General features: G+C 38.7%; 3 protein-coding genes across 4 annotated transcripts; 1 reads left to right on the top strand and 2 right to left on the bottom strand.

Moving 5' to 3' along the window:
* The first annotated feature begins 12,120 nt into the window (after positions 1 to 12,120).
* On the top strand, positions 12,121 to 15,531 carry LOC127242433 (mannose-6-phosphate isomerase 2-like). The gene is made up of 5 exons (XM_051261973.1): positions 12,121 to 12,736; positions 13,174 to 13,341; positions 14,065 to 14,277; positions 14,469 to 14,735; positions 14,999 to 15,531. The coding sequence occupies exons 1-5, from the start codon at positions 12,401 to 12,403 to the stop codon at positions 15,317 to 15,319; spliced, it is 1,305 nt and encodes a 434-aa protein (XP_051117930.1). The 5' UTR covers positions 12,121 to 12,400; the 3' UTR covers positions 15,320 to 15,531.
* A 598-nt stretch (positions 15,532 to 16,129) lies between these two features.
* Positions 16,130 to 18,220, bottom strand: LOC127242258 (40S ribosomal protein S7-like). The gene is made up of 6 exons (XM_051261730.1): positions 18,003 to 18,220; positions 17,332 to 17,413; positions 17,154 to 17,227; positions 16,954 to 17,077; positions 16,507 to 16,689; positions 16,130 to 16,401 (listed from the first exon to the last, which is right to left on the bottom strand). The coding sequence occupies exons 2-6, from the start codon at positions 17,404 to 17,406 to the stop codon at positions 16,282 to 16,284; spliced, it is 576 nt and encodes a 191-aa protein (XP_051117687.1). The 5' UTR covers positions 17,407 to 17,413; positions 18,003 to 18,220; the 3' UTR covers positions 16,130 to 16,281.
* Positions 18,221 to 18,588: 368 nt separating this feature from the next.
* LOC127242257 (caffeoylshikimate esterase) lies at positions 18,589 to 21,385 on the bottom strand. 2 transcript variants are annotated; one of them, XM_051261728.1, is made up of 9 exons: positions 21,209 to 21,385; positions 20,914 to 21,092; positions 20,183 to 20,212; positions 19,900 to 20,026; positions 19,668 to 19,814; positions 19,427 to 19,557; positions 19,205 to 19,342; positions 19,021 to 19,119; positions 18,589 to 18,955 (listed from the first exon to the last, which is right to left on the bottom strand). In XM_051261728.1, the coding sequence occupies exons 1-9, from the start codon at positions 21,258 to 21,260 to the stop codon at positions 18,713 to 18,715; spliced, it is 1,146 nt and encodes a 381-aa protein (XP_051117685.1). In that variant the 5' UTR covers positions 21,261 to 21,385; the 3' UTR covers positions 18,589 to 18,712. The 2 variants fall into 2 exon arrangements, with proteins under 2 accessions (XP_051117685.1, XP_051117686.1); XM_051261729.1 differs by having other exon boundaries at positions 20,914 to 21,084; positions 21,209 to 21,354.
* Between the last annotated feature and the right edge of the window lie 5,059 nt (positions 21,386 to 26,444).

Here is a 26,444-nt window from a genome sequence, read left to right as displayed (position 1 = left end):
GGATAAATTGGTGATTATATGAACACAGTGTGTTTTGTGAAAGCATTTTAACATCCAAATGGGCTATGGGTTAGGATGTAAATTGCAAGAAAGATGTAGAAGTGTTTGGTAAAAAAACACGTATGTTTTTATGAGTCATCATTCCTCTTGGCAGAATTTGGTCTGGAAGGAGCTGAATCAATGATGCTTCACCCAAAGGAAACTCCCCTAATGGTGGTTCTTCCTTTAATCCGGAAGTTTTTCTGCTGCCAATTTCAAGTCATATGTCTGCCCGAATCATGGGAAATCCTCCAACTCCGCTAAGCCTTCTTTCTTCTGGCGGCCAAGGAATCCTTCCATTAGCTCATCACCCTACTAATGCTGAAGTTCAAAAGGGTATCCTCCTCGAACCGGGTAACATTCTTTTGTCTCAACACTGGCTGAAAATAGATGTTTCCCCCTCTAAGTTCACCCATATCCCTATAAGTTCTTTAGGATTTAGCTCATGGGTAACTGGGTTAGAACCTCATTTTGAATATTTGTTTAGAGAATAAGGGGTTTATGATTGATAACACTGTGTGCACATCCCGTGGAAGCCCTTGAACCCCCTCTCATTGCTTCGGATATGTCTTCCCCTTTAGTATTTTCCAAGCCTTATAACAATAAGACCACTTCCAATCATTTTATGGTCAACAACAAGTTGTTTGGTGTTGTTGACCCCCCTGAAATTATGCACTTCTCTTTGTTTGGTTTAGCAAGTATTTTGCTTGTTTTGCTTCCAAAGGTGGGGTGAAGGAAGCCGAACCCATCTTGCATATCATTATGTACGGCCAAGAAACCGATTTGCCTTCATTTTTTTTTTTAGGTTCCTTTATAGAGAAATCATTTATTTGATTAGCAAAATATTAAAATCCTTTTCTAAGAAAACCGATCTGGGTTCATATCCTTTATAAGGGAATCAATGATATGATCATCTCGGATGCATATTGTGGTAGTGCATACAGGACTGTGGCAGTTATCACACTGTCCATGGTCACTTCATCCCAGCCGATGAGAAAATTGGCGAAATTTGGGCATACACACCCCACAAGATTCCATAGTACGTCGGGAGAATGTAGTGTTGTTGACTCCCCTTATGGCCCTAATGGAAATGGCGGGACTGTATTTTCTCCAGAACCATAGAAATTCGCCATTGGCTCTGCGAGTCATCATGTCCCCCAAGCAGGTTGGCTGGATTGATGGTAAAGCCGGCAGAAAATTCGACTCCTATTGGTGGCAGCACATTGTTGGAAGTGTCTGCCGAAGCTCCATCCTTCGGAAGAATAGAAACCATGGAAACACCAGAGGTGTTGTTCTTTGGCAGCATGATGGAGGATAGTTGTCGACTACATAGTTGCATTCACAAAAAGTAAGACACGAAATTATCATTGTTTCATTAGGTGTGCAATTTGTTGTATTTGAAAATTCAGATATTCAATTTTGTGACAAATTGAAAAAATCGGTTGGAAAATGGGTGAAAAAGGTCCCCTGGGATGCTTCAGAAAACTCCTAGGAAGAATGTTTCATGTCTGCAAAAATAGGATTAGCAAAAAATCTGCTGAGTGAAATGAACTTGAACTCGACTTTATAAATTAAAATCTCATTAAAACTTGATAAAGGACTTGAAAAGTACAAGATGAATTGAAGTAAAGTTTTAAAAAGAACTGACATAAAAGTAAATGACAAAGAATCAAAATTACAAGAAAAATAAAGATAAAAATGATAAACTAAAGATTGTGTGTTTTTTCGAGACTTTTTAAGGTATCGTAACTCTAACTATTGGGTTTCACAATTCCAATTAAGCAATCATTTCCTTCTGAACTTCCACTCAAATGAGCTCCTCTTCACTTTGGGTCTTTTCATCAACTCCTATTTCCTGGGCTCAAAATACTTAAATCTTATTATACATAACTCCTATTTTTTGGGCTCAAAAACACTTTAATTTTTTTATACATAACCGAACATCAATAAATTATATGTGTTGATGTAATTTTTCAACAAAAATAAAGTAAAATTCAAAGATATAGAAAATATCCTTAAACTTGATTAATTAGTGCCTGAGATTAGGAATCTCTAAACACTGTATGGTACAGAAAATAAACTGGAAAATAAAAGACTGAAATTTAAAGTGGTGATCCCCAAATCTGACTTTGCTTTGTTGAAGTTGATTGAAGATGCCTTGCCAAATGATTATCCAAGCCTTTAAATATTCTCTGGGAAACCGTACCGAAAACCGTCACCCGAACGGTTACAACGTCTCCTTCCCAACCGTCTTCCAACCCTTCTCCTGCTGACACGCGTCCTCAGCAGACCAAAATTATCCCTATATTTCACTCTTTGAGCCGACCACAGACCTTCCGCCCTTTAGGCCCGACTGCCAATCTACAATAGTATGGGTCCGACTGCCAATCCTCCCGACTTGCAAACCATCTGACTTGTTGGTTCTGCCGCAGAATTCCGACCTGAGAACTTCCCGACCTGAGGGCCTCCCGACTTGCGGACTTCCCGTCCTGAAAGCCACCCGACCTGCAGACTTCCCGTCCCGAGGGCCTCCCGACCTGCGGACTTCCCGTCCTGATGACTTTCCGTCTTGATGACCTCCCGACCTGAAAACCTTCCGACTTGAGGTCTTTCCGTCTTGAGGACCTCCCGACCTGAAAACCTTCCGACTTGAGGTCTTTCCGACTTGAGGACCTCCCGACCTGAAAACCTTCCGACTTGAGGTCTTTCCGTCTTGAGGACCTCCCGACCTGAAAACCTTCCGACTTGAGGTCTTTCCGTCTTGAAGACCTTCCGACCTGAAAACCTTCCGACTTGAGGTCTTTCCGTCTTGAGGACCTACCGACCTGAGGTCCTTCCGTCCTGATGACTTTCCGTCTTGAGGACCTCCCGACCTGAAGACCTTCCGACCTGAGGTCTTTCCGTCTTGAGGACCTCCCGACCTGAAGACCTTCCAACCTGAGGTCTTTCCTTAGAAATAAACCCATTTTCCTTGATTTCCTCATGGTGTCCTTCAGTCAGTTCAATCAATTCTATTGCCAGGCCCATTCTTCTTTTTACCTTGGGCTTTTAACCTAATTCTAAATTTCGTACATAACAACTTGCCCGCCGCCAAGGGACTTTCAAACGCCATCTAACAATCAATGTTTGGAAGTTCATAAATCACTACCCTCTTGAAAAATTCCCTTAGCAACTGCACCAGTTACTGCAACACTCTTGTTACATATACTCAAGCAACTAGACTTCAAATTCCGATTCTCCCAACGAGGTAGAAGAACCATTCATCGCGTCATCCGCCTAATGGAAAAAATCATTGAGGGGTATGAACCTCTCCGTGACATCCTTGGTCGCATTCCTGACCTCCATCATCACATGGAAATGATAGAAAATCACGCAGCAACCATACTTCCAGATCTTGGTTGGGATAACATATTCTCCAATCAACGAAAAGTCTTTTCAAGATTGCGTACCATTGTTGACCGTGAATATCAAGCCATAACGGACATGCAAGCACGTACCAATCAAGATTTAGACGAAATGCAAAGCCAATGGGAGAGGTACCGACCAGACTTGGAAGATCTTATTGAAGAAGAACCAGAACTAATATCCACTCACTGGGATGAAAAGTCTGATTCGGAAGCAGAAAATTTCTCACAAATACATGATGACTAACAGAAATGAACCTTTAAATAGGTTCGAACACCGAACCCCACAAATGGGTTCTGAATAATATTTGTTTCAGGCAGTTTTGTTATCTGAAAAGGCAGGATAATACCTCTTCAGATATTTAGCATTAATACAATCATGTACTCTTCTCCCTTCATGATTTACAATAATAAAAGCGCCATTCCCAATATCTTTTTGAACAATTTATGGTCCTTCCCAATTCGGTGACCATTTTCCCAATTGGTCAGTTTTCTTATATGTAGGAAGAATGGTCTTCCAGACTAAGTCTCCTTTTCGGAATGTCCTGTGAAAAACTTTCTTTCCGTAACTCCTTGCTCTGATTTCACTCTGTTTCACACTTCGACTTATTGCCTGAAGTCGGCTAACATCCAAATCCTCCAACTGTTGCATCATAAGTTGTTGGTATTCTTTTGTAAGACCACCATCAGTAAATTCTGTTCGGCCAGATGATACTCGGATTTCGGCTGGTAAAACAGCATCTTGGCCAAACGTGAGTTGATAAGGTGAGAACCCTGTGGCCGTATTTCTGGTATTCCTATGTGCCCATAAAGCCTGAGACAATAACAAATGCCACTTTCTTGGGTTCCCTTCAACCATCTTCTTTATAATCCCAATAATAATCTTATTTGCTGCTTCCGCTTGTCCATTGGCTTGGGGATAATAAGGTGACGAATGATGTAAACGAACACCGAATTCTGCCAAGAAACTAGAGAACTTTTCCCCTGTGAAAACCAGGCCTTGGTCGGTTGTTATAGACTGAGGAATACCATATCTATAAATAATTTGGTTCGAAACGAAGTCTATCACTTCTTTCTGATCCACATTTTTCAAAGCAATTGCTTCTACCCATTTGGTAAAGTAGTCAGTCGCGACCAATATGAAACAATGATGTTTCGATGAAGCAGGATGTATTTTACCAATAATATCCATAGCCCATGATTTAAAAGGCCATGGTTTTGCCAAGAATTGCAATTCGGTTACTGGCAAATGGTTTAAGTTTCCATGTCTCTGACATTCCTGGCAGCCTTTGGCAAATTGTATGCAATCTTCAAAAATCTTTGGCCAGAAAAACCCCAAACGATGAATGGCCCACCTCATATTCAGACCTGCCCGATGAGCTCCACATATCCCACCATGTACTTCTGTCATTACCTCTAGAGCTTCTTTAGACCCCAAATACTTCAAAAGTAAACCTTCAAATGATCTCTTATACAAAATTCCATTTATCAATTGAAAACGTAAAGCTTTCAATCGTGTCGCAACTGAAACACTTGCACCTGGATTCTGTAAATACGTGATAAGCTCTGTTCTCCAATCGGGCACTGTTTCGCCGTCGGACTCCTGCCCGATAGTAACTACGCAGTCGGGCTCCTGTCCGACAATAACCTCGCAGTCGGGCTCCTGACCGACAGTCTCCTGCCCGACAACTTCGCAGTCGGGCTCCTGTCCGACAATCTCCTGTTCGACCGTAACTTCGCAGTCGGGCTCCTGTCCGACCGTAACTTCGCAGTCGGGCTCCTGTCCGATAGTCTCCTGCCCGACCATTCGGTCACATATTGGGTCTGTCTTTTCTTTTATGCCCGACTTGACCTCCGACCAAATATCCTCCAGAATTCCTTTACAGGCCCTTTGAGCCAACTCATCAGCACGTTGGTTTTCTTTCCTCGGAATGAATTCAATTATTACTTCTGAGATTTTTGTTAGTAACCGACCCACAATGTCCCTGTATCTGCGAAGATGAGGGTAATTGCAAACATATTGATTGTTTACTTGGTTGACTACTAATTGAGAATCCCCCCTTATGATTACAGACTGGACCTTCCTGGCTATTAAAGCCTCCAAACCCAAAATTAAAGCTTCATATTCTGCCGAATTATGGGTCATTGCTTCCAATCGTAGTTGTAAGTTGATTTTTTGACCGTCAGGTCCTTGCAAAAAGACCCCTGCCCCTGATTTGTTTCCAGAGGTAGAACCATCAAAGAACATCAACCATGTTCTGGTACTTATATAAGGTACACATCCGACCTGTAGATTATTCAAATATGATGAACAACCAAGTGGTCGGGTGCTATCACAATGAGAATACCCGACTTGTGAAAATTCTGCTAAGAAGTCGGCTACTGCTTGTCCCTTGACTGCCCTCAAAGGGGAATGTTGAAGATCAAAAGGAGCCAATTTGATGGCCCACTTCATGAGTCTGCCCTTCATAGTAGGTCTCTGCAAAATCAATTTGATGAGATCCACCTTTGATATGACCTCAATCTTTCTGGGCAGCAAATAATGCTCGAGTTTAGTACAAGCGAAAACCAATGAATAACACATTTTTTCTGGCATAGTGTAATTCAGTTCTTGTCCTGTAAGGGTTTTACTGAGATAGTAGATTGCCCTTTCCTTCCCGTCATCACCATCCTGTGCCAATAAACAGCTAACCACTTCATATGTATTTGCCAAATAAAGTTTGAGTGGCCGACCTTGTTTAGGAGGCATCAAGACTGGAGGGTGAACCAATGCCTGCTTGATAGCATCTAAAGCCATCTGTTGATCGGGACCCCATTCAAACGCATTTTTTCCAGCTTTCAACAATTTAGTAATGGGTCTGACCTTGCCAGCAGCATTAGAAATGAAACGCCTCAAATAGTTCACCTTACCCAAAAGACTTTGGATTTCTTTAACCGTCTTGGGTGGCCGACTGTCAAGAATGGCTTTAGCCTTATTGGCATCGATTTCAATTCCCCTCTCATGAACTAAGAACCCTAAAAAGCTCCCGGCTGATATTCCAAAAGCACATTTGGTTGGATTCATTTTCAACTTGTACTTCTTCATTCTTTCGAATGCCTCTTCAAGATCTCTCAAATGTTCGTCAAAACTGGCAGATTTAACAATAACATCATCAATATAAACTTCCATAGATCTGCCAATTAAATCATGAAAGATTGAATTCATGGCTCTTTGGTAAGTTGCCCCTGCATTCTTTAACCCGAATGGCATGACTGTCCATTCATAAATACCTAAAGCCCCTAGGCACCTAAATGTTGTCTTAGGAATGTCTTCTTCTGCCAGAAATATTTGGTTATAACCTGCATAACCATCCATCAGACTAAGGACTTTGTGCCTTGCTGCTGCATCTATCAACATGTCGGCCATAGGCATCACATATTCATCCTTAGGGGTAGCTAGATTCAAATCCCTGAAATCAATGCATATCCTTATCTTACCATTTTTCTTGACCACTGGCACAATGTTAGCCAGCCACTCCGCATAACGGCAAGGCTGAATGAAACCCACTTTGAGAAGTTTTTGGATTTCTTCCTTGATTTGAGGCATCAGATCCGGGCTCATTCGCCTTGGAGGTTGTTTGTAAGGTTTACAACCTTCCTTGATAGGCAATCGATGCTCTATTAGACTCCTTGTCAAACCAGGCATCTCTGAATAATCCCATGCCAAACAATCAATGTTGTTTCTAATAACTTCGAGCATCATTGTCTGTTGCTCTTTAGAAAAATAACCACTTAGCCTGATCACTTTTGGAACCAATTCGGTTCCTAAATTAAACTCCAATAATGGGTCTTGTGATGAAGCTGTTGGTTCTGTTTTTTCTAATAAATCGGGCCAACGAAATTGTTCATCTTCTTGGAGGTGAACATCCAAAATCTCTTTACTATTTTCTGCTTTATGTAATAACTGCTTTAAATAGAACTTATTAATAAGAGAACTACATACTTCTAAACTTGTATCATTCATAACAAACAAATTATATGGGAATGGGTGTGGCTTTATCATAAGCCATACAATCAAAGTGTTCTTTTAATAGAACATCGAATTCTGGCCAGTGACTTTATAACCCTTGTTTGGGTATTCCCTGGCCATATACAACTGAGACATCGGAGCCAAATGACTGGAATAAAACACTGACTCTTCAACTTGTTCTGATACATCAAATGGGTTGTCATTCGCTTCCATTTTGAAGACCTGATTTCCTTCCCAGAACATTAATTGTTGGTGCAAGGTTGATGGCACACATTGAGAGGCATGAATCCAGTCTCTTCCCAGCAAGAGAGAGTATGTAGTATCTGCGTCCACAATAAAGAAAACAGTGGAGATCTTTTTTGGTCCGACTTCAATTGTGGCAACCATCATGCCTTCAGGCTTAGTCGGCTGCCCTGTAAAGCTTGTCATTTCGAATTCCACAGGAGACAGATCATGAATTCCTTTCCCTACCTTCTTGAGAGTCTTCAATGGCATAACATTAAAGACTGCCCCATTATCCACAAAAACCTTTGTGATTGGTTTCCCGCATATGTGAGCATTAACATACAGAGGTTTCAAATGGGAGATCGCACCCTCTGGAATAGGAGGAAACACAATCGAAGGTGCCTCCGTTTGAGGCTCGGAATCTGTAGTCTTTGCCCACTCTGTTTCCTCTAATTCATCATCTACCAAGAATGCCCATAAAGGTTCGTCCATAGTATCATCTACCAGACTTGCCCACATCGGTTCATCTCTCATCTGATTAATCTCTGTCATTCGACAAGGGATTCGTGGTCCCAGACGAGATTTAACCGATCTTGAACTTTCCTCTGTAGTTACAACTTCTTCCTTTGTCTTATCCCGAGATTGAACCGTCAAAGATTCTATGCGAAATTCCTCAAGAGATGGATTGATGTTGATCCGTTCACAATGTTGGCATCGAAAACCTCTAATTATTTCATCTGCCATTCCTTTACCTTTCCCTTGTCCCGACGAACTTCTTTTGGTATAGTCGGAAGCGCCTAATCCGTCATTCAGTTGCTTACCTGACCAGACCCGACTGGACCGACCAATTGGAGACTGAATGGCTGCTCCCTGCTCGTTGGTCGTTTGTTCTGTAAAGACTCTAATGGACTGATCTCCTGCCAAGTGGTCGGCTGATTTTTGTTCGTCGGTTCGTTGTTTTACTGAAGGGACTTGTTTCCTATACTTTGCAGCATACCTGCGTTTGGCATTGCGAATCTGTGTACGATTCATACCTGGGAAACGAGGATCTATATCAACGGGTAAAGGCTTTTTATTTCGAGCCCAATTGTTCCCGACTGATCCTGTTTTTCTGGTCGGGTGGTCACGTACTACAACCTTTTCTTTCACCTCCACATTAAACGAACCGTCTGGTCGGTCCCATTTTTCAGCGACTGGCCTTTCAACAACTTTGAATCGTTCTTCCGGTCGGCTGCTGTTTGGCTGATTTCCTTTCTTTGTTCCGGGGCTTGCATGAGTTCGTTCCCCTGTTTGTCCACTATTGGCCGAATTTTTCCCTGTTTCCGAACTTGGTTGGATGTCAACCATTGCCGTTGTTACTTTCGGAAACTGTTGCTGGTCTACACCTAGAGTGATGTATTTGAGCCGACCTGTCTTGATGGCCTTTTGAATTTCCTTCCTGAAATGAGTACACTGACTTGTAGTGTGCGTGAAAGAATTATGCCACTTACAATATGGTCTCCCTTTGATTTCTTCTTTAGTGGCCAATCTTTGCCCCTTTGGAATACGGATTTGCCCATCAGTCAGTAGGATATCAAAGATTTCATCAGCTTTCGAACTATCAAACGTCGGTTGCTCCTTTCCTTCAGATCCTGGTACTGGCTTCAATTTAGGGCATACATAAGGTTTTCCAGAAAGGATTTCGGCTGCCATCTCTTCTGATTGATTAAAATCAAAGTCACATGTTTCTGTTCCCATACTCGCCATATGTTGGCCTCTATTACGCCTGTTATGCTGATCTTCCTCTCTGAACAAAGACTCTAGACGTCCTGCCTTGGATGCAAGACTTGCCAAATCCTCAACATCCAGGGCAGTGAGTGCCTTTCTTAGACGAGTATGCATATTCCGGACCACTAAATTGGTCATCTCTTTCTCACTGATTACCGTAGGACATCGTCCCTTCATCAATCGCACCCTTTCTATAAACTGTGAAGCAGTTTCTTCTGGATACTGTCTCAATTCAAGTAAATCAGTTAAAGAAACAACTGGTAAAGGATTGAAGAATCTAGCGTGAAATGCCATCTCCAATCCTTCCCATGTCTGAATTTGTCCAGGAGGCAGACTTACAAACCACGAAAACGCCGTTCTAGTAAGAGATAAACCAAACAGCTGCAGCTTATAAAAAGGGTTATTGCCAACTTCTCCTAATTGTGCTGTGAACCGACCAACATGTTCTATGGTGGAAGATCCGTCCTCCCCTGAGAATGCATGAAAATCGGGTGGTCGATAATTCCTTGGGAGAGGGTGTTCATTAATGATCCTTTCTGGGAAAGGTCTCTGATATGCAGGGCGGTTAGCCATCTGAGGAGTTAATCCATACTGATCCCTTAATATATGTGCAATCTCATCAGGATCTACATGAAAGCGTTGATGATCAGGAACATGGAACGGATCCTGCACAGGAATATGAATAGGATCATGTATATATCCTTCAGGCCTGTCCTCCCTCGTATTGTTTGGCTGCGGATTGGTAACCCTTGGTCCCAGTGGAACATTGTTGGGAAAAGTCAAAGGAGATTTTCCCCTATCCATTCGGTTGGGATTTGTGGCACTTGGGAATGTACTATCCACGAATGATGGCCCTGCAAAATTTGCCTGTGGTCTGGACGGTGACACTCCTGGTGGCGTTTGAGTGGGCTGAAGACTAACCCTTGACAGTGCTTGATCTATCATGTTCTGCATCAGACTCTGTTGCTCACGCAACATGTTCGTTTGTTGCTCACGCAACATATTCTGCATAACCAAAGTATGCTGGTTGTTCATTTGTTGAACATAAGACCACCAATCAGTTGGTGGTTGTGGGATTTCCCCGGCATTTGGCACAATAGGTGGTGGAACGGATTCTCCCACCGGTGCCGAAGATGATTGTGGTTGTGAACCTGCCATATGGACCCTTCCGATGATTCGGCCGGATCTTAGACGTATGAAATTATCGCCGGAATTGGAATGAGCAATTTTGTCTTGCTCCCACTGTGGTCGCCAATTTGTTGATGTAATTTTTCAACAAAAATAAAGTAAAATTCAAAGATATAGAAAATATCCTTAAACTTGATTAATTAGTGCCTGAGATTAGGAATCTCTAAACACTGTATGGTACAGAAAATAAACTGGAAAATAAAAGACTGAAATTTAAAGTGGTGATCCCCAAATCTGACTTTGCTTTGTTGAAGTTGATTGAAGATGCCTTGCCAAATGATTATCCAAGCCTTTAAATATTCTTTGGGAAACCGTACCGAAAACCGTCACCCGAACGGTTACAACGTCTCCTTCCCAACCGTCTTCCAACCCTTTCTCCTGCTGACACGCGTCCTCAGCAGACCAAAATTATCCCTATATTTCACTCTTTGAGCCGACCACAGACCTTCTGCCCTTTAGGCCCGACTGCCAATCTACAATAGTATGGGTCCGACTGCCAATCCTCCCGACTTGCAAACCATCTGACTTGTTGGTTCTGCCGTAGAATTCCGACCTGAGAACTTCCCGACCTGAGGGCCTCCCGACTTGCGGACTTCCCGTCCTGAAAGCCACCCGACCTGCAGACTTCCCGTCCCGAGGGCCTCCCGACCTGCGGACTTCCCGTCCTGATGACTTTCCGTCTTGATGACCTCCCGACCTGAAAACCTTCCGACTTGAGGTCTTTCCGTCTTGAGGACCTCCCGACCTGAAAACCTTCCGACTTGAGGTCTTTCCGACTTGAGGACCTCCCGACCTGAAAACCTTCCGACTTGAGGTCTTTCCGTCTTGAGGACCTCCCGACCTGAAAACCTTCCGACTTGAGGTCTTTCCGTCTTGAAGACCTTCCGACCTGAAAACCTTCCGACTTGAGGTCTTTCCGTCTTGAGGACCTACCGACCTGAGGTCCTTCCGTCCTGATGACTTTCCGTCTTGAGGACCTCCCGACCTGAAGACCTTCCGACCTGAGGTCTTTCCGTCTTGAGGACCTCCCGACCTGAAGACCTTCCAACCTGAGGTCTTTCCTTAGAAATAAACCCATTTTCCTTGATTTCCTCATGGTGTCCTTCAGTCAGTTCAATCAACTCTATTGCCAGGCCCATTCTTCTTTTTACCTTGGGCTTTTAACCTAATTCTAAATTTCGTACATAACAATATGTAAGAACAATGTAAATCCAAATGTCCTTTTATTTTATAGAATATTACATCCCAATCATTATTTACGCATAAATAAAAAAATAAAATAAAATAAATGTACGTGTAACTCTTCCAATATTTATTCATTACATTTAAACGACATCAATTTATGCGGCCATAAAAACTAGTTGGGCCCGAAAGGGTGTCAGTGGCCCAGACGAGTCCACGTTCAAATTCAGTTTAAATCGCACCGACGCAATCAATTAAAAACCACGTTTCTAGTGCAAAGTAAACGACGACTTTAGTTTCTCTGCCACACAATACAATACTGCAGACGGATTTACAGAAGGAGAGGGGCCTTTTCACAACCGTCACGTTAACGCCAACAAAGCAAAGCTACCTAGTGTGAAGATTAATCAATTAGGCGAAAAAGGAAGGAAGGACAATCAATCCATCCCCTCTCACTCGATCGTTACCTTCAAAAACCCAGTCCATGGGAGTATTCGCCTTCCTCGATTTCCCACTTCTGCTGCTCTTGTTCCTGCGTTTGCCTTCGTCCCATTGAATAAGCTGTCGGCATTGCATTGCATTGTCCATGGGTGCCGACATTCCTGGAATCGTTCGACTCAAATGCTCGGTGAAGAAGTACGCGTGGGGTACGGTAGGGAGGGAGGAATCAAGTGTGGCGCGCCTGTACGCGAAGAACAATGGGCAGGAGATCGACGTGGATGAGCCGTACGCGGAGTTTTGGATGGGGACTCACGAATCGGGTCCGTCCTATGTGGTGGAGGCAAATGGTGGGTTTTCGAATGGTCGGAAGCTCAAGTGCTGCGATTCAGTTGGTTTGAAGGAGTGGATCCAGCAAAACCCTAGTGTGCTTGGGGATAAGGTGCTGCAGAGATGGGGGCCCGATCTCCCTTTCCTCTTGAAGGTAAGTGATATCATTTTTGTTCCAGTTGATAATATGATGTAGCAAATAAAGATCTGGATGTTTCAGTGGCAACATATTCATTCCTCGAATTCTAAAGGTCTTTGGCTTCTAAGTGTGTAACTGATTTGGTTAATGTTTATGAAAATTGACATTTTAATATGCATGATGGAAAAAAGTGGAATTACTATACGTGTTGTGTTCCATCAATTGGCAATGAAAGTGATTTATAAATGATTTGGCTGAATATTAAATTTATGGTTAGGGCAGCTGACTTTCTGTCCATAAAGAAATCTAAACTTGAATCTGAATAAAGGGGCAATGATTGAATCATTATATATGGCGTTGTTAAAGTTATGTTGGTTGATTTAGTTACTTTGAAAAGAATTTGGGTTATAAGAAACACATCCAAACACAAAAGTGCTTTCTCTGTTGTTTAGGTACTTTCAGTGGCAAAGGCACTGTCCATACAAGCCCATCCCGATAAGAGTTTGGCTGCAATTCTTCATAAGCGAAAGCCAGATGTGTACAAGGATGCCAATCATAAGCCTGAGATGGCTTTGGCAATCACCCACTTTGAGGCATTATGCGGATTTGTTGATCTTCAGGTATCGTCAATCATCATATCGAAACACCATTTCACTGTATTAGTTTGAGATTTGCTCGAGTGGGAAATGAGGATTAATTGGCCATTAAAAATTTATTCGAGGAGCAATTCTCATAAATCATGATTGATGTTGACAAGCCAATGCTTCCTCCCAAATTTCTCCGTGGTTAACTGCTACAGATGTGGATGGGAAACTGGGTAAAGTTGTCCAGGTCTGTTATTATGTTTTTTAAGGAGATGGAACTTTTTTTTCTGTGGAGATTCGGTGAGATAGTTTTTTTATGTGGCCATCTTATATTATGGAAGCCGATCAAGGTCCTCTGTTTTAGGTTACGATCTTTATTTGCATTTTTAAGTCAAAATATAAATGATGAGTGTACCCGCATCTTGGGGAAGCAAGAAAACCTTCATTGTAGCTGTTTTCTAGTCCTATAACGCCTTTTACAAGTGTTCGGTGCCCATCCATTCTGTGATCCTAACTAAGATTTTCAATTCTCTTTTGATTCTGTGCTGGGTTGGTTGCTAGGACCATGATTATCTTGATAGGAATAGCTTGTGATAATTTCTTAATTAGTGAAAGTGGAAGTAAGGGCATGAAGAAAATTGTTTTGCTGATTTCTTTGGGTTTATGTGACTTGGCTTCATTTCCTATACAATTGGAAATTAGATTTGTACCTCTGGAAACTTTGTTTTGTTTGATTAAATATGTTTTCTTTGTTTATAGGAATTGAAGAGTGTTGTTCAAAATGTACCTGAAATTGTTGAAGTGGTTGGTACTGCTGCTGCAGATCAAGTATCGAACATGACCAAAGATGTTGGGGAGAAGAAAATGAAAGATATCTTGCAATCACTGTTTACTAAACTCATGTCTGTCAGCAAAGGTGTAATTTCTGAAGTACTTCTCAAGTTGATAAGTCGACTCAACAGAAAATGTGAGGTATTTAAAAAAATTTGTCCGTAGGCATGATAGCCGCTAATCGATCAGTATCATCATATTATTAATCCAAAACATTGGTTAAAAGTTTCCTGGTATTTTGATTATATATATAATTATATATATATATATATATAATAGCATCTACTTAATTAATATTGCATTTACCAACAAATTTCAGTTGCTGCTGTCAGGCGGGGGAGCTGACAAGCAAGGAAGAGCTTGTTTTACGACTCGAGAAGCAATATCCCGGGGATGTCGGTGTGATAGCAGCTTTTTTGTTGAATTATGTACGGCTCAATCCTGCAGAAGCTCTGTATATAGATGCAAATGAACCTCATGCATACATACATGGTGAATGCGTTGAGTGCATGGCAACTTCAGACAATGTTGTACGAGCAGGGCTTACCCCAAAGAATCGAGATGTTCAAACACTCTGTTCTATGCTCACTTACAAACAGGTGATTAATCGATCCCTTCCCCTTTTGACTAGTATTTGATATATTTTACATTTTGTGATGATGATGCATCTAATCTTCTCCAATCGTACTTCTTGAAATGGCCAAGTCATGAGCCATCATCATGTTTATATTTCGAAAAGGTTTTTATTTATTTATTTATTTATTTATTAATATTGTGCATTATTTCGAAAGACAAGACAAGACAAGACTACTTTACCTTACCTACATATCATACTACATGTTCATATGTGTTTTGGTTGCAGGGTTTTCCCGAAATCCATTATGGAATCCCTTCATCAAATCCTTACACGGTCAAGTATGTCCCTCCTTTCGACGAATTTGAGGTTGATCGATGCATTCTCCCCCGAGAAACACAGACTGTCTTTCCTGCACTTCCGGGCCCCTCTGTTTTTGTTGTGGTGTCAGGAGAGGGGGCCTTTCTCACCTTTTCGAAAGAGGTATTCGTAGTCATTGAGGGTGACGTTCTTTTTGCTCCTGCAAACACGGAAATTGCTGTCCAAACTGCTTCCGCATCCGGTTTGAACTTGTTCAGAGCAGGAATCAACAGCAGGTTTTTCGAGTGAATGATTGATTCCCCTTCATTGAGTGCATAAATACATACATACATACCATACACACGTGATGATACACCACAAATTTTTCTATCTTCATGCATTGCTTATTATAACACTACATGTATATTTATCACGTCAGATCTCTGCACTGTAATTTGATCACTCATTTGTAATAATTAACAGAGAGTTCAGTTTATATTTTACTCATGCAAATTTTCCTTCGGCTTGCCTCACAAAGATTCTCACACCTCATTAATTACTTGAGCTGTTAACAAGTCAAGTGTTTATGTTTGTTTGTCAACGTTTACGAACAAAGAACTTTGTTCGTTAAGCTTTCGAATTCGTTCGCAGTGTTCGAGCTTGGCTCATTATGAATATTTATTGTTTGAGCTCGTATTCAGCTCGATTAAGCTTGTTCGAACTTGTTTGTTTCACTTTTTTCTTAAAAAAAATTATACATAAATTAAAAACAAATTTTGAAATTACTTTATTTATTTATTTTAAATTGATATTTTATTTATTTATAAATTATAATTTTATATGCATATATAATATATATAATAAATATATTATTTTAACAAAAACAAAACTCAATACCAACCAAACCAAACGAATCTATTTATATTGTTTTGCTCGAACCAAGCCGAGTTCACGGTATGTTTAACAACTCTATTAATACCTCATGTTTTTAATTGCTTTGAACAAATAGAAAATGTACATATTCAGTAAATGAAAAGGAGGATCAAGCAGGCAGCATTCAACAAATGAAGATTGTAGAATTCATTTATTTATTCCACAAGAATGTAACAAGAAAAATAATCCAATAAAGCAAGCCAGTGAATCAGTCAATACTTGTTCATGGTCAAAATTTAGGACATTGAGACGAATAAAAGATAAAACAATAAAGAAAAAAAATTGCAAAAAAACAATCATAGGTAATGTAAGATGCAGTTGTAGAGACAGAAGCACAATTAAGCTTCTGTATGGGGATATTCGAAGACAATATCTTTCCCTGAGAGCTTCCTATAGACACCAGCAAATGTCTCCAATTTATTCTCAGTGTCATTCTCCGACTTTGGATCCAGAAAAACCTGCAACAAGAGAGAGTATACCAATGTTATAACACAAGCATAACCACCATGCAATCGAATGCAAGTGAAGGAAATTTCGACATAAAATGGAGAAAAGGATATCACCTTCATAATCTTGGACCCATCAAGTCTATATCTGATGCGTTTGCCCACAATCTCAGCAGGATAAACAATATCCTCAAGCATTGCTTCATGCACAGCAGTTAGTGTGCGAGTTCGGGGCCTCTGTACAGAAGAACCCTTCTTTGGTGGGCGCAATATTCTTCGAGTAGCAATGAGGACAACTTCCTACACCCAAGGAATACAACAAATGATCAGAAACCAAACATATGCAACAAACAAGAATCCCCCAAAATTACAATGCAATAAAAGGTCGTGAAAATAAGAAAGCTGTAAAACAGACAAATATGAAAGACAATACATGCATAAATAATTAGTTCTACCTTCTCTATCATAATGTTGTAATCCTAGCATTCAAACATACTGAAGAAACATGAACAGAATTGCCTATTACTGAAGCAGCATTACTTAACTACTGTTAATCGGTACTACCTTTCCACTGAATTTCTTTTCAAGTTCTCTCACAAGTCTAGGGTGAATCTTGCGGAAAGATTTTCTCAATCGATAAGGAACATGGATGACAACAGCTTTTTTGCCACCAGATACATCTATCTGCCTGCAGTACACAAATCCAAAACTGATTATAGTTATACCATTAAAGTCATCCATCATTCCAAAATCACAACACCCACATAGCTGAGTTAATGTAGAGATCTTTCAAGTCGCTCTTAATCTCTTGGTTCGTATTTTCCAAATCAAACAATGCCTGTAGATCATTGAAAATTCATTATTGGTGGAGGAAAAAACTGAAAAACTCCACAAACACAGCATATATGCAAGCAGAAACAGCATTTCTCTCGGCAACAATACCTGCGCAACATTTTCTTCAAATTCTGTGGGTTCAACATTCTTGTCCTTGTGAATTTTCTGCAATGCAGTATACATCTTGCAACTACAATACAACACCCCATAAGTACCAATCTTGTTCTTCCAAATTATGCAATTTAGAGTAGTGGAGCAATATAATTCAAAATCAACTGTCAATATATCATGGTATAGGACATTGCATTCATAGCATCAGTCAGCCATAAGAAGGCTTTTTAGAGTTGTAATAACAATAATCATAATAATAATTAACTGCGAGTAATGAAGCCAAGTCTAACTTCTGATTTTATGATATTCGATCTTAATGAATAACACATATTTAGGCATCCAAAGCTTCACGAATTGATCAACTCCAAATGATAAGCATGTAGGGCAGTAATGTAAAACTATATCCAAGACAACTATAATGATATTGGATCCATACGTCAGTGATATCATATCTATCATATATAGTAAGCAGCAGCAACTGCACATAAAATTGCACAGGGGCTTCCGAACACCACAGGACATATACAACAAAGATTGCAACACACAAACACGGATAATCGACATTGAAGACCGAAAGGCTAACCGCGCAAATCGACTAGCATATGTTCAAAAAGAAGAAAATAAAACAAAAACCGCATTTGAAAGTTACCAAAAAAAATAAAGCGTACCTCCGGTAGGCAGAACGTAGGAAATTGACTTGTGCAGGCAGCCAGGGAACAGGGGCGAATGTGGAATATACGCAGGCAGTGCAGTTTTAAACGAAACGACTGCAAGAAGCACTGCGGCAGGCAAGGTTGGATTGGGAAACGAGGTTTTAGTGAAACCCTAGCTACCTCAGGTTCTAGGTTTCCGATGAAGCCGGCCCTTCGAAAGAATTTAAATGGATCACTTTGGGTGGGGTTACAAATACACAGCCGATTAAGATAATTGCAAAAAGCCCAATGAGAGTTGTCTCTAATAGCCCATGCGGCAAACAAGTCCATCACCCGCAAATTAAGGAGCGAAGGAGAATGAAGCAGCAGCTTCAGCATTGCATTAATGGTCGCTGATGATGGTGGTTTGGTAGATCATCATCGATCACCTGCTCTTCAATTCAATTCAAGTTTATTTATATTTATATAGTCAAAACTCCGTGAGACAGACAGACAGACAGACAGACAGACAGATGGGTGATGAATATAATTTTTCTTCCAAATCATCATCAATGGCGGCAGCAGCAATGAATCGATGAAGAGTTAGCTATCAAGAAAGAAATAATAACAATAACAATATGAATAATAATAAGTTAAGTCTCAGATACATGCTTACATACACAGATACATATTGATATACCACGTCCATGTTCCTCTAAGATGCTAACAAAACTAAACTAAGAACTCTAAGAAGAAGAAGAAGAAGAAGATGAAGCAGTTGTAGTGTGATCGTCAAGCCAAGAAATGATGTCAGTGAATACCCTGGAAATCATATCGTCGGGCTCCCCCTCTAAGAGGGAGTGATAGGCGGCTTGGTAGAGGTTGAGTTTCTTGTCCGGGCTAGCAGCCTTCTCGTACAACGCCTTGCTCACCGACGGATCAGTAACTCTGTCTTCCTCCCCATGCAAGATCAACAATGGAAGACACACCTACACCAATCCAATCCATACAGATGAACAAAGCTTTCTTTTCATTACATAAAAACATACAATACCTTGTCCAGCTCCTTCTCTATCTCTGTGGATACCCTCAGCAACTCCAATGCAGTTCCTAGGCGTGGCTTGTGCTTGTACGCAATAACATTGTACGCCGCCTACATCAACAACAAAATAATCAACACATACCTACCTACCTATATACATATATATATATATATATATTTATCTATCAATACAAACCAGCTTTCTCTTAGCTACATCGCGAAATGCCAACTCAGCCATATCCTTTTGTGGAACAAGCTTGTGTTTCGGAAGTACTTTTGCCACTCCAGTAAGAATTCGAGTCACTATCTTTGGAGGGACCATATCATCTGCTATCTACATAAAATTAAAAAAAGAAAGAAAGAATCCATCAATCTGACTAAAGGCCACTCCTACATGCTGGAAATAAATTTGAAGTACCTTGCACATGGGTGCAACTAGGACAGCACCAGTCCAAGAATCAGGTTGTTTAAGATGCACCTTCAGTGCCACTGCGCCCCCCATTGATTGACCAAATAGAAATCTCGGCAATGGTTGAAATTTTGGATCTTCTGCAGTTGTGAAAGGGTTTTTTTACTAATGATCCATGACAATAAAGACATGTATAAACAGACATGATGCAGAGAGACAAATTCCTTTCTCAAACAACCTTTTACCATACCTTTCACTTTGGAGTAATGCTCTATAACATCCTGAACTAAATCGTCAAAGTTTGGAGCATAGCCATGCAAGCCCTCGGATAGACCGAATCCCGGGTAATCCATAGCAAACACTCCATACCCAGCGGAGGCTAACTTTCTAGCAAGTCCTGCAAAGAAATAATACTATAGTTCATAATTGCCGGTACTCTGCAGTTGAGGCTATGATCATAACCATCTTTGCAAGCCATCTACCTTCAAAGAAAAATGTGCATGTATCCCCGTAACCATGACAGTAACAAATTATGGCTTTTGGGGAACCGCTTTCTGGAAGCCAATTTTTGGTAAAAATCTCTAGACCTCGTGAATTCACTTCATATGACTGTTGATAGATGCAAAAAAAACAAAAAAAAAAAGGCATTCTTTCCCATCAATAGAAAATGAAAACTAAGTCCAACTATACATAACAAAGGATAAAAAGTGAGCAGTAAATACTCGAGAGAGGAAAAGGAAATGAATTGAATACAAAACACATTACCTCAGTGATCTTTAATTTATCATAAGGTGTCTGCAACATCACCAAAAAAGTAAACATGAGTAACCACAGGCTAGTCGTTAGAAATCAAAATCTCGCACATATTAACACAGGGCCACTAGACCTTATGGGTTACATACCACTCATATTCTGAAAAAAGAATATATACACACACATATATACATATTATCAGACTGTGTTGCTTATGCAACATAACATGCCGACAAATAAATGCAACTTTAAGCCATAAAATACGAGCAGCCTAGTAACTAGATAAGTATAATATTTTAGGAAAAAGCAACTGCAAGAGTTTAGGCAACAGAGGCACTTGGTACATGATCAAATGCAAATATTATAACACCATCCATCCATATATGTTACAAACCATTTCAAATTCATCATATATTAACTCTATTTGGCCTAGAAAATGGATATACTTCTATTACTCAACATATATAGAATTCCTGCACACCATTCTCAGCAACTGTCAAATGAACAAATTAAACTACACAATGCAACAAAGCTACCAATCTCAGATTCAATGGGAATGGAGGAAACCAACAACAAATGAAAGGGCACGAAAAGGCAACGATATTAGTATTATTATCTACCAAAATTCAAACCCACAGACAGGACAGCCTCAATCATATTTGAATGCACAGAAACCATACATACATACATACACAGGCAAGCAAGCAACAGGCAGATATATTCTTATCCAAATAAGTAAATACCTTGAACAGGATGTGATCGATGGAGAGCTGAATATCCTTGAAGGCCTCGCGGGCACGCCTCCTGGCGCCCACATCGTCCATGTTAGCATCGAGAATCATCTGCAACTCCTCGTTCACGCCGTCGAGCTTCACCATTTTTTCGGCGGTGGACCTCCCGCGAATAGCCTTAGCCTGCAATTCTAACCAATAAAAATACAATTTAATGAAATCGGAATCATGGAACCGTGGAAGATTCGAAGCCCAGAAGGTACTCAAACAATCAAAGAAGGTGCCCCAATGGCGGGGCTTCGCTTACCGTTGAAGGGGTGAATCTTATAGAACTGAGAAGATTTCAACGCCATGCGCATTCCAATCTATGGGGTTTATCAAATATCATTTGAGCATGTCTTGGTGACACAGAGATGCGATCTTGTCGGGAAATTCGGAGTGGTTGGCGTAGGCGCACTGGGGATTCTGATATCTGATTAGTCTCGTCAACTCACCAATTAATTTTTTATTTTAGCGTCGGTCCCCCTCTTTATTTATACCTCAATGTAGCCTCCTCTTTTTTCTTTTTTTTTTTTCTTCTTTTTTTTTTTCTTTTTAATTTCACTATATTAAACTAAATATTTATATTTTTAGATTATATAACATTTTATTTTATGTTGAAAATATTATTATTACTATTTAAATTCACAATTCAAACCTAAAATCTTGTACAAATAGAGACCGCTTCATACATATACTTAAAATTTTGAATCTATTAATAGTAAAAATAAAATAAAATAAAATAAAATAAAATTTAACATTATATTCTTCTTCTGTTCTATTGTTGTTTTTTATTTTTTATTTTTTTTAAAAACAAAAATACTATTTCAACTTACAATATATTACACAGATATTATTATTTTTATATTATACAATATTAATAGAAGTATTTTTGTTTTTATTTTTTTTATTACAATCCAAAATAATACTAATATTAAAAATTTACGCGAACGTATTAAATATAGACTAACTTTTTATATAATAAGTCATTTATTTTAGTTATTATTTAATTTATTATATAATTTATTTATAATAAATAATTTTATTCTACCGCGATTTTATTACACATATTTTAAAAAATAATAATAAATTTATCAATACTTATTTCTATTTACTCACTATTTTATTATTAATTATTTAATAAATTTTTAATAATATTCTCACTTTATTTTTTTACTTATTTTCTCCGCTTCGCTAAATTAGTTTCATTTCTTTTGGACATACAAATTGAAAGGTATTGAATTATATAGTTAATTATTTTGATTTAGTTTATACAATGTTTGCAATATAATACTATTTAATTATTTTTTTATTGGGTAAAAAATAAAAATTATAACGATATTTATTTTTTTAAAAAAATTATATTAAATATTTTATATATTGAAATTAATTTTGAAAAATTATTATATCAATTATAAATTAATATGAACAATTAGAAAACAAAAATAATTAAACTAATTTTAATAATTTAAAAATAATTAACAATAAAAATAAGAATATCATACATCATCAGTAATGCATTAACTTCAAAATGTCTATTACTATGGTTCAACACATAATACATTTTGTTATATCTATCTTTAAGTGAGATTCTCATTCATACATGGTTAGATGATCTCATAGGTCGTTTTAGAAGTATCTGTTGATGCACACTAACATTTGACAAAATGGGGGTGATGAAATCAGCTGATAGTTGTCTGATTCGGAAAAAATCAATGACAAATTTTTTATAGATACTTAAATACCCGTGTTTACAAAGATTATACATGTATATGAATATGAATTCTTTCATATACAATCACACAACCTTTTAATTGGTATGTGCATTTCTGGTCATAATGTGTCCCAGGCACGTAACAACATACTCATACTTTCCTTGTAACAACTTCGTCGAAGAAATTAAATACTCGCATAATAAATATGATATATTAATGTAATTTCAAGTACACGATGAGGTTACACTATAAGTTATGTTATATCATAACGAATACTTAGATGACATAAAAACCTTAAGTACTTTGTAGAATTTAATAAGTAAATATCATGTGCAATGTATTATCGTTGTTAATAAGTATTACTCTTGCTCATATTTTATATCAATACAATAACATGTAATGCACTTTCATTGTAGATTCATGTACTCTTGTTTTGTACTTTGGAAGAATTACTTTAGACTGATACGTACACCGTCATAATAATTGTGTATGCCCAGTAATATAGAGAAAAATATAATATAATTTTCAAATCCTTCAATAATGGTCTCTTACACAGATCCACATTCAATGTATCTTCGAGAAATAAAAGAAAATTTCAACCACGAGAAAACAACATAAATACCTACGATAAAGCCTTCTTGCGAAATTGTCGGTTGTGTCCTAGATGATCATAATGAGTGAATGAATTTCACCTTCGACTGTGCAATTAAGTTTTGGCAAGTGGCATGACCTTTACAATAGACTTTATATGCTACTCAAAAATCATGAAAATGGACGTCCATAGTTTCTTGTTGTGCATCAGATATCTCCATATTACCTATAAGAAATCTAATTATCTTGTTGAACATATCATGCTAAACGACACATATATTTTACATATACCTGAGTGCGAAAGTTGTCCACTAAGTGCCAAAGATAGTATTTATGGTGGGCTCCGGGAAATACAGTTGGGATGGACTTTAGAAGGCCCTAACGTCTATCCGAAAAAATGTATTGTTTTAACTATATTGGCCATCAACATGAAGAATATGCCTTAATTTTCAGCAAAATCATTCTCAATTTTTATCATTTTCGGCAGACACTGTTGCATAGCAATAATACTTTAACATTATCAAATATACAAGTACTTGAAATAAATACCAAAGTTCATAGATAAGTAGTCATAGTATATATCAATAAAACCAAGATATTTGAAAACAAATGCAGTACAAAATATCAAACAACATAGGTATAAAATTGATAAATGTAGGTATACTACACCGAGAACAGGTATTCCATGAAAATACCCACATATATTAGAATAAAATCACAACATCCCCACAAAACGTTTTTCCTATACATACGTTCTTAACTGTTGGAATAAGAAATCCCCTAATCTATTTTGGCATATGGGCACTCCAATTCTTTCTTGTTGCTTTCTTTCTCAGGTTTCCTTTTGCAGTAAAGTGTCCCATCTGGTTGTTGCAATAAACTGACAACAACATTGTTTTTCTCTCTCTCTCGGTTGGTGAACAGACAAGAAAAATGGAATGGATGTTTTGGGTGGTCAACTTGGTTACAAATTTCATGTAGGAACACACAATACCATTTATGCGCAAGGGGTTTTAATTGTACTTGTTTTACATGGCCTGAATGGCTACTACCTTGTATGCCGTGAGGTGAGTCTTTGGTTGTGTGAAGGATTTTGAGAGTTGCGTCTAGTGAGAGAAAATGTGTTAAATCTTCTCAATCCAACCCTTCTCTTTTCCATATTTTAAGTGAGTGCTTGTAAATTTTACCCACCAGAGAATTCGTTGGATGAAGGAGAAATCGGAATTCCGATCAGAAGAGATATCCAGATTTTGAGTAGCCCTACTCTGTGGTAGTTGTTAGTACGAGCTTTTGACAACTTAAGTATGTGGAGGAGTTTTCTAAGGTAACCATTGTAGAGGTATGAGTTGAATGAGTTGTGGTTTGTCTTTATTCTTAATCAACACTGATTATTATAACTACTCTTGGATTGGTATCCCCCGGATGTAGGATTGTTTATATCCGAACTGGGTAAAAAAACCCTTATCTCATTTACTGCTTTGTATTTCTGCATGCATACGGTTGGTAGTAGGGGGTTATAACTGTGATATAAGTATGCTTCGGAAGTAGATCCTCTCACAGTTGCAAGGATGAGCAAGGAAGGTGATTCGACCTCATGTCCTCCGTTGTTCGATAGAACAAACTATCAAAGTTGGAAAAACAAGATAGAAGCATTTTTTATGTCTCAATGAGAAGATGTAGTCGATGCTGTTGAGTTTGTCTGGTCTCACCCCATGAAAACCATTCAAGATGAAGATGGTGGTACCACTCTTTTGAAGAAACCAAAGCGGGAATGGACGTTGAATGAGAAAGCTGTTGGGATCGTTAACTCGAAAGCCATTTATTCTATCTTCAACATTGTGGATGAAACTCAGTCGAAGCTAATATCTAACTTCAAAGTTGCTAAAGAAGCTTGGGACATTTGGGAAAATGCATTCGAATGATCTATTCAAGTTTTAGAATAAAAACTGGAACTTGTGGAGACATTGTTCGAAGGGATAAAGATGAATAAAGATGAAACTGTTGCTGAATACTACAATTGCTTTATGGATGTTGTCAATCAAGTAGAAGCTTTAGGAATGCACTTTGAAGAAAAGAGACCGGTGAGAAATATGCTTAAAAGTGTCACAAAAAAATTTAGGGCAAAAGTGATTATGCTTGATGAGCCTTCGAAATTGAGAAGTATGACTTTAGATGAATTATATGGTACATCGGTGAGTTATGAGATGAACTATCTTGAATATGAAACTCCTAAAAGTATGACGTTGAGTGTTGAAGACATGAAGCTGATTGAATCTGATGAGAAAATGGCTCTTTCGAGTAAAAAACTTTCTAGGATGATAAATGATAAACGAACAGTGAAGCTCAAGAATGAGAAATTCCAGAAAAAAATGGTTATCAGGGAGTGAATACATCTAGTTCACAACAAAAATACCCTGAGCAAAAACCAACTACTTACAACAAGCCGAAAAAATTCGATGGTGGATTCAAGAAGAAGATTGTGGTGTCTGCAAAACCTAGGATGGTTCGATTACCTACTTGCTATGGATGTGGTGTTGTTGGACATATTAAATCCGAGTGTCCAACAATAAAGAAAAGAGAGCTTACCAAGCCACATGGAGTGACAATGAAGATGGTGAATCTAGTACTGGTAAAGAACAAACAAAAATGATGAAGTGGTGGCATTTATGGAAAGTGTTGATGAAACCAGTAAAGGAAAAGAATGATCCAGTTTTAAAACAACTGATGAGCCAAGGAACTTGATGCTGATGAGTTGATTGAAGCCTATAAGGAAATGGTGGCCGAACAGAAGAAGTTGTGGTGAAAAATAAAGAATTTTTGGACACAATATATCGGTTGGAAGATAAAAAAAAAAAAAAAAAAAAAAAAAAAAGAAGCTTGATGATGAACTTGAAAAAATGAAGGAGATTGTTGATGAAAAAGCTGTTGAATTTGAGAAGTTAAAGTCTGAGAATCTGAAGTTAAATAATGAAAATGATAGACTTTGGAAAGAAAATGAGAAATTTGATAAAGTACTCTCAATTGGTAAACCTTTTGATGATCTCAAAGGGTTGGGATTTTGTGAATCCTCACAAAGTAAACCAACTATATTTATGCGTGGTGGTCTTTTAACTGATGTCAAATTTCCAGAGAAGAAATCAGTACCTGCAAAGAAACATAACTCAAAGAATAGCATAAACAAAAATTGGAATAGAAACC

Source organism: Andrographis paniculata, unplaced genomic scaffold (genome assembly GCF_009805555.1).
Source record: "Andrographis paniculata isolate CXL003 unplaced genomic scaffold, ASM980555v1 Contig86END, whole genome shotgun sequence".
In the NCBI taxonomy this organism is placed as follows: Eukaryota; Viridiplantae; Streptophyta; class Magnoliopsida; order Lamiales; family Acanthaceae; genus Andrographis; species Andrographis paniculata.
Note: the sequence above shows the minus strand (reverse complement) of the source record. Positions and strands in the feature narration are given on the sequence as shown.

Bases quoted from the DNA above. Each gene is read 5' to 3' on its own strand.
- LOC127242433 (XM_051261973.1), top strand. From the start codon at position 12,401: ATGGGTGCCGACATTCCTGGAATCGTTCGACTCAAATGCTCGGTGAAG. The intron at 12,737-13,173 runs GTAAGTGATATC...TCTGTTGTTTAG, and splicing joins ATCTCCCTTTCCTCTTGAAG to GTACTTTCAGTGGCAAAGGC. The intron at 14,278-14,468 runs GTATTTAAAAAA...TGCTGCTGTCAG, and splicing joins GACTCAACAGAAAATGTGAG to GCGGGGGAGCTGACAAGCAA.
- LOC127242257 (XM_051261728.1), bottom strand. From the start codon at position 21,260: ATGCGCATGGCGTTGAAATCTTCTCAGTTCTATAAGATTCACCCCTTC. The intron at 21,093-21,208 runs GTAAGCGAAGCC...TTTATTGGTTAG, and splicing joins TAAGATTCACCCCTTCAACG to AATTGCAGGCTAAGGCTATT. The intron at 19,815-19,899 runs GTAGATGGCTTG...ATTTCTTTGCAG, and splicing joins ATGCACATTTTTCTTTGAAG to GACTTGCTAGAAAGTTAGCC.
- LOC127242258 (XM_051261730.1), bottom strand. From the start codon at position 17,406: ATGTATACTGCATTGCAGAAAATTCACAAGGACAAGAATGTTGAACCC. The intron at 17,228-17,331 runs GTATTGTTGCCG...AATGATCTACAG, and splicing joins TTGAAGAAAATGTTGCGCAG to GCATTGTTTGATTTGGAAAA. The intron at 16,690-16,953 runs GTAGTACCGATT...CCTTGGGTGTAG, and splicing joins AAAAGAAATTCAGTGGAAAG to GAAGTTGTCCTCATTGCTAC.